Raw genomic sequence first — 8,067 nt, forward strand, 5'->3', positions numbered from 1 at the left:
TAGAAAAATCTATGGAGCTTTCTAAAGATAGGTTACACTTTTCAACACAATACTAAAACTTGGTTATTATAAAAGCCACAGATTTCTTTTTATAATCACTCCTGTCTAGTTGTAATTTTGCAAACAGGGAAAATAAAAAATGTTGGTGCGCTAAGCTAGTCTCGGGCTTTGTGTGCCCACCATGTAGGAGGCGAGAGTGGGTGAGCTTAATTATGCTTTGGCCAATTCATATAACCAGAACCTCTCATTTATATTATGTTTATATATTTGTTGCCAACTTTATTAGGGGTGAGAAGCGCAGTTTTTGTTTTTTGTATAGTTGTAATTTTGGCCAAGTAACTTAACACATTTTGCACCAGCAACAGTGAAAATGCCATGAATACCTTGCGCAATAAAATCTGTAGTAAACTTGATTACAATTCTTGTAACCACTCCCTGCATTCCTCTGTGGGGCAGGATCACTGGCCATCTGAATCGTTGCACACAAAACATACATGCTGCCTGTGATTTCTGAGAGTTCTATAAAAAAAAAAAAACACCAGTGGAGTGGGTGCATCAGTTTACTGAAGTCACATAGTGTGGAAAGAGCTTGTCTCTAATCCATCAATACGTTGGGTAACTGCACCTTCCAAATCACTTCTATCCAAATACAAGATTCACTTCTATCCAAATACAAGATGTGGTGTCTTCTTACCAGGCTGCTCTGTTGCCTTTTCTGTGTTTGTGACAGCTTGAGAGGCACGTCTTATCACTCGAGTGGGTGTGTGTGACTGGCACTGTGTGTACAGGACTAGGAGTATGCAAGACTTAGCCACCCCTTCCCGCACTGGGGGAAGGAATGCTCCTTATCACGCTTGTACTGAGGAGTTATTTACTTGCTGAAGTCTGATTCACACTGTGCTGATCCACGCTGCTCCATTGAACCGTCCCACTGCAAAGCTGAAGGAGAAGTGCGTGGAAATGACATGATAATAAAAATGTTTTTTTACAAAAATATAACAGAACTGCACACCAAATAGAAAAAAACATTAGTAGAATATAATAGGGTGCAAGTGCACTCCTAGCACTGTACAAATTCACAAGCATATGCATACAAACAGAAAGAGTGCAACCAAAAACAAACTATGCTTAGGTTATGTTTACTTGAATATGGCAAATAACATTGTAAAAATATGCCAAAAAATTAGAAAAGCAAAAATGTGCTAACACAGGATAAGCTGACTGCCTGTGTGGTATCCCCCAATGTTTCGGTATATTGTCTTTGTCAATGGTAGGATAAAACAAAATTGGCCGTGTGCTAAATCCAGTGTAATCAAAGAGCACTGCTCCTTCAAAACAACACACTTATAAATAATACCTCCCAAGCGTCTCTCTAACAGACCAAAACCCCTCTGCCTCTCTTCCATCCTCTCTCTTTATGCTTGGTACTTGGTACTGTTTGGTGGAAGTAAGTCTATCATAGTACCCAAGGTGCAATGTGTTTATAAACAACAGAAAACATGTTTATACGGTCAACTGGACAAATACGGTACTTTATTCTTCTTAAAGCAAGTAAAATAAGATACATTTGTGGGCATATCAAAAAATCCTGCTTGGAATTGACAAAAGGACTCTAAGGCTAGATTTCCACTTGGTGTTTTTTTTGCTAAAAACGCCCATAAAAACGCCAATAGCGCCACCTGGCGTTTTTTTTTGTGAAAAACGGCTGCAGCCAGATGTTAGCTGTTCTTCAATAGGAAATCGCAAAATGCCATTTCCACTTGGCGTTTTTCTGTTTGGCGTTTTTTCAGTCTTCTTTGGCGTTTTTCTGCTTTTTTGGGCTCTGTGGCAGTTTTTCAAAATCGCAGCATGTTGACACTGGCGTTTTTTGCAAGAAATCTTGGCGTTTTTCTCCAATAGAAGTCTATGGGAGAGAAAAAACGCCATGAAAGAGCCATGTGGGTTTATTGCCTTGGCGTTTTTTATGGCGTTTTTTCCACAGTTACAATGCAGAGGATGGACCCAGTATCTGTGTGTCCTACGAGAAATAGGCTGAAAACAAACAGTTTCACACAAAACAAAGTCCTGGACTGGTTCATATTGAATTTTACACCATTTGGAACAAACATACCCAACGCATCAACTGGATCCTGCGTGCCAAAAGCAACAGCAAACAATTTGCACCAACTTTTGGGGCCAATCTTCCCAGAGGAGCAGACAAGTAAATGACATCAGGAGAGGGCAGATACTTGCCATTTATCCTAATCCCTTTTAGCTGGGTGAAACTTCTAACTTGTAAAGGCTGGAAAAACTGCCTAAGGCTAAAAAAAGCAATTTCCGCAGAAAGGCTAAAACGCCAGAAAAAACTGCAGAAAAAACGCCAAAACGCAGGTAAATGCAGTGGCAGTTTTCTTGGCAGTTTTCCTGGCGTTTTTCATCAAGAAAAAAACGCCAGACAAAAACCCAAGTGGAAACCTAGCCTAAGAATTCTCTAGATGACAACACAATGTTGCTTTACTCACATTCAAGCACCTGCTATTTTATATGTAGTTTTGAGCATAGCACAGGATTGGAATTAAATGAGATTGAGCATTTTCCCTGCATACCTTTGAAGGAAGTAGGTGGGGAGGCGGCAGGAGTGTGTGGGACCAGGCCATAATAAAACACCAACAGTGTTATAGCTATTGGTCCATTTCTCACTCCACCCTGACATTGCCCTGAATGGCTTGGCTTTGCCTTATACAGTGGCGATGGCCTCTTCAGAATGTCCTGAAGCTCCTGTGATCTGATCCTGGTTGACCTGCTACAAGGCCACACAGAAACTGCTATATGATAAATATTGTGTGTATGTGTTCTAGAGTGCTACAAATATTGTGTTTATGTAAGAGTAACATGCCTTGCATGTCTTGGCTACTGGGCGCTGTGCACATTGATAGGTTCCCCACTAATAATAAAAATATGGCACATACAGAAACAAAAGGGAAAAAAAATGAAATGGTTATGATAATAAAATTATTTGAACTATTTCACATACACAAGGATTTGTGTATGTATTGGCCAAAGCATAATTAAGCTCACCCACTCTCGCCTCCTACATGGTGGGCACACAAAGCCCGAGACATTTATATATACATTTATATATACAACATTTATATATATATATATATACACATACACATACATACATATAGGTGCCACACTCTATATTGGGAAGTATGCACTTTTGGAACTTTAGCAAAATAAAATTGCATTTTAGATGAGTAGTCTAAAGGTCTGATGTGACCACAATGGATTCTTCTGTGATTGATGCAATAAAAGCACAGGACTGACGATTTGGGGTGTAGCTCTTGATCATTGAGTAACCAAGTAATCCAAATAACATGATTAGCTCTGATAATCAGCACTGCAAATATATCTGGATTCTATGAGAGTATTTGTTTATTAGACTAAAAATGTAATTCTATAAGATTCTATGAAAAATGTATTTCACCATCCAGTAATTTACTCTCTTGTTACCTTAAATCCTGTATCCTAATCCTTAAAGCTTTTTCCATTGCCCCGCATACCACAACAGACTGAAATGCTTAAAAGTTTCAAAAGATCAATGTAATAATATTGTTAAGATACCCAGGGGACAATTAGCTCTATATTGGTGGACTGCCTAATGACATTTACTGTCATGAAAAAAAATCAAGTCCACAAATCCATCTTACAGTGCTTGGGTTGTGCATTTAGTTCTCAGATAACACGTGTGCTAATGTATTCTGGACTCTAATTCCAAAACTTAGTTATTCTGTGATTTATCCCAAGAGCCTATGTTCGTGATGGGAATGGGTCCCATGTATAATACATTTTCTGTATGTGTCTGGTGCATTATGTACACTTAAACAAAAACGAAGATTTACAGAGAAAATTATTCAGATATGTACTAAAAATGGATACAGTTAAGTGTAGTATACAGAAGGCATCATCTAGTATAGACTAGCTGTGCACAACTTTTGGTTTTAAGGGCCGCAAACAGGCCAGGAATTATGTGTGTCCTTACTTGAAAAAAGAGCTTTAATATTTATATATATATATATATATATATATATATATATATATATATATATATATATATATATATATATATATATATATATATTATTTTTTTTATTTTTTTTTTATTATTATTATTTTTTTTAACCATGATACCTATACTCAAGCTCTGACGTCCACAAATTGTGGTTTATTTGCTGCCCTCAAGGGTTTGGAGTTGAACATCACTGATATAGACAGAGTGCAGAGATAATAATAAGACCTAATAATATTAGATAATATTAGAAAAATATGGCATCATAATGATCAATTTAGTATCTAAAGCATACCTGGTCATTTGATTTTCAATAGTTTCAGTAGTCAAGGTCAAAGTCAATTACTGATAAATAGAAACATTACCAAAAAAATAGCAAAAATATCCAAAGTTCTTCTATGTTCTTCTTGCACTTTTTTTAAAAAAATCAGACTGATTTTTAACAAAATGCCCCATACATTAAAATAGCAATAATTTCAATATTTGTTGTAGCTAATCCTGTATTAAGACGGTAAATAAACCAAGTACATGAATCAGTATTCATAACACAGCTTCTGGTGAACAAATTGAGTTGATTAGAAAAGTCTCAATAATATTATGCCACGGCACGAACCCCACAATCCAGTTACCCATATCTTTTTGAAAAAACGTGTTATTTGTCTTTAAAATGGAACTTATTTATTAACATTAGTTATGGCCTGTACATTTTCATTAATTGTTTGGGAAGCATTTGGTTTGAACATAAGGGATTATTTTATTTCAGGATAGCTCAACTTACATGCAAAAGTGGTTAAACTAACTAAAATTTTCTTCCTGTTCTCATGACCTCCTGCTTAGAAAGGTTGACAGAATCAGCTTCCATCTAGAGAGCTGTAACTTGCCGGAGTTAAAAAAAATAAATAAATAAATAAAAAAAAACAACATGATTCCTGAGAACAAGTTAAGATCATTCTTAGTATAAGTTCTTATAGTATACCTGTTTTATTGTTTTAGTAATGCATAGAAATTGCTGTATGGGCTTATTTGCACAAACTGGAATAGGACAATTTGCATGCATTGATATAGGCATGGTAGTGACACCCGATGTTCACCTAAATAAGTTCACGTGTCGAGTAGGAAAATGCATGACAGATCAGCTGTATAATTAGATGTCAGGAGCTATAGACCCTAAATATTTTGGAGGGTCCTTAATGCCCTTACCCCTCCATCATGAAGTGTCCATGGCTGCTGTTTTTGTTCCACCATAAAAAGCTTTTGGGCCCGATATTTTGGGAAGCCCCGTAATACACATATCCTCACAGTTAGCACGTGATGTCTTTGGCTGTTCTCCTTGTATCACCAGTAAAGTGCATTACATTAACAGAGCACCAGCATATTCAATAACAGTATAGCAATAACAACAATATATATCAATATAAATAAGAATAGTAGAAGAAAATGCAAAGTTAACAATTTAACAATAACAGTAAAACTGACAGTATGCAAAATAAGCCACAACGCATTTAAGACATACTGGTAGAGAAAGAGAAGGAGGCCCAGCAATGAAAGATAGAATTTTACATTCTATTATGAGTTTGAGGGGGAGTGAGGCAGATGGCAAGGGACTACTTGGGCAAGGATGGTTTGATTGTAGCGAGAGTCATATGTAGAAGTCAGTGGTATGGAATAATAGGTGGCTTCTTTCAGAGTTTGGGCTGTTAATAAGTGGCATTTTAGTGAGTGTTTAAAATTAGAATAAGAAGGGGAGAGTCTTCGAGGGTAGGAAATTCCAGCCGACTACAAACCTCCCCTAACTGCAGGGTAACGCTTACTTGACTGATGGTTGTTTATGGAAATATAGTTTATAACAACTAGTAAACCACATTTGACTAGCAACGCTTTGTATGTTAAATACTGTTAACTTATTATATATGTGTTTACTTTATGTGAAAAGTTTTATGTAGCTCTTTATGTGAAAGTTTTAATTACTTGAACACAAATCCAATGCAATATTCACTGTGTGTTGTGTTCAGTACATGTAACAACAAAGTGATATACAAATGTTTTACTACCTTTTAATGAAGAATGCTGTCATGCCTACTAGTATATGCTCTTTCGAAATACATTATATTTATAGTATATATATATAAATATATATATTGTACGTATATGTGTGTATATATGTTCAATAAGTATTAGATTAGATGGATGTAAAAGTATATTGTGTTTAATAGCTTTGCGCATAACTTTGTGAGAAATTGTCTAAAGGGTTTGCAACCTACTCTTGCCTGCAAATGCCAGAAACAATCTTAGTGGGAAGCTTATCTTGTTATCCTTCCCTAAGCATCAATTCCATCCCATCTATGTAAGTATGCTAGCACCTCTCTCGCACAATATCGCATACATCTGAGCGGGCTTACCTGTTTCTGAAGAGCGTCCTTGTAGATTTTTCCAAAAGCAGCCATTCTGATTCTCTCTTGATTTCAGAATTCTGTCCTTTTGTGAATGATAGATACTTGACCAAAATAACTTGCCACTTGGATGTTTGTCATTCCTTGATATCTTGTATACCAAGCTCTTGGATCTAGATCTCAGACCTTCCATGTGTACCAAAGTTTAATTTAGAAAAAAAAAACTAATCTTCTGTCATGTAGGCTACTACACTTCCTTATTCTATCACTCACTGGGTGGAAATCACCAAGCACCGCAGCTTATTTTCCATATTTCGAAGGTCATCAATTATTCAATTTAGATCAATAATACCACTCCTGGGCAGGTGCTCCGAGAGACAGCAGTCAAGGCTGGCCACATTCCATCCTAACACAGGTCCTAATGGACACTGATAAGACAGCAGAAATTGAAAATGTCCCTTAACAAGTCCCCTCCCTGAAAAGCAAAAGAAGCAGAGAAAGGAAAAAAGCTCAATGGAAAAATAAACAGATTTACAACATGTTCGGCTCCCAGGGACAAGTTGTGTTTTTTTTCACAGAACCCTTCACCACTGAGTAATTTTAATCAACCACTCAGAATCTAGAAAATGAAACAAGTGTGTTTTGTATACAAGCAGAAAATGTTAAGCTTCTGTTCAGTAGCATGGGGGAGGGGGTGTTGAAAGGTCCAAAGAATGCAGACGTGTGCCCAGTCCAGGCAGCGGAACAGGTATTGGTATGAAGTGCTGCAATAGGTGTCTGGGTTCAGATTTAGCTCACTTGGCCAGTCTGACTGGTTCAGAAAGCCAAGCATTCACATGCATGAGATATTGCCAATGTGCAGGGTAGGAAAAGTAAAGAGCACATTCCAGAAAAAGCTATTAGTAATCACGCTGATATTCCATGCACAAGTGAAGGAACTGTTCCCATGGGTATGATCCAAACTTAACACTTTGAGTGCCAGGGAGATGAGTAATGCATTAGAACACTGCTGGCTAATAAGGGATGAGGGGGTGGAGGAGGCGGCGAGGATTCTGCTTGTGTCAGGCTGCAGCTTCTCCGAGTTTTGCAGTGTAACAAATGGCAATATAAATGTAAGCTGACGCACTCATCGTGCACAGAATGAAAATTCCGTTTGGGCCAAAATGAAACAACAGTGGTCCTTCAGCTCTTGACACGCAACACAATCGTGAAGCTGAGCATTATGGGAATGGTAGTCCAACAGATGTTTAAATGCCTTGTCAATCCCCAGGGCTCTGTTTATGATATATATATATACCGATCAGCCATAAGATTATGACCTCTGACAGGTGAAGTGGATAACACTGATAATCTTGTTATCATGGCACCTGTCAGTGGGTGGGATTTATTAGACAGCAAGTGAACATTTCATCTTCAAATTTAATGTGTTAGAAGCAGGAAAAATGGGTGTAAGGCCGATAAGTGTAATCTGATTGATTTCGACAAGGGCCAATTTGTGATGGCTAGACGACTGGTTCCGAGCATCTCCAAAACTGCAGCTCTTGTGGGGTGTTCCTGGTCTGCAGTGGTCAGTACGTATCAAAAGTTGTCCAAGGAAGGAAAAGCGGTGAACCAGCAACAGGGTCA

The 8,067-nt window shown here is 37.6% G+C and overlaps 1 protein-coding gene across 4 annotated transcripts in view; it reads right to left on the reverse strand.

The window, feature by feature from the left end:
* Positions 1 to 7,035, reverse strand: part of SH3TC2 (SH3 domain and tetratricopeptide repeats 2) — a 54,713-nt gene extending 47,678 nt beyond the window's left edge. For 2 of the 4 annotated variants that reach the window (XM_053462339.1, XM_053462338.1), the window contains exon 1: positions 6,451 to 6,649. In XM_053462339.1, the coding sequence (XP_053318314.1) occupies positions 6,451 to 6,634 (184 nt within the window). In that variant the 5' untranslated portion in view covers positions 6,635 to 6,649. Of the gene's footprint in view, positions 1 to 694; positions 701 to 6,450 lie in introns of those variants that run through there. The other 2 variants (XM_053462342.1, XM_053462343.1) reach the window with 2 other exon arrangements.
* Positions 7,036 to 8,067: the final 1,032 nt, after the last annotated feature.

The sequence above is a fragment of the Spea bombifrons genome, chromosome 4, assembly GCF_027358695.1.
Source record: "Spea bombifrons isolate aSpeBom1 chromosome 4, aSpeBom1.2.pri, whole genome shotgun sequence".
Taxonomy (NCBI): domain Eukaryota; kingdom Metazoa; phylum Chordata; class Amphibia; order Anura; family Pelobatidae; genus Spea; species Spea bombifrons.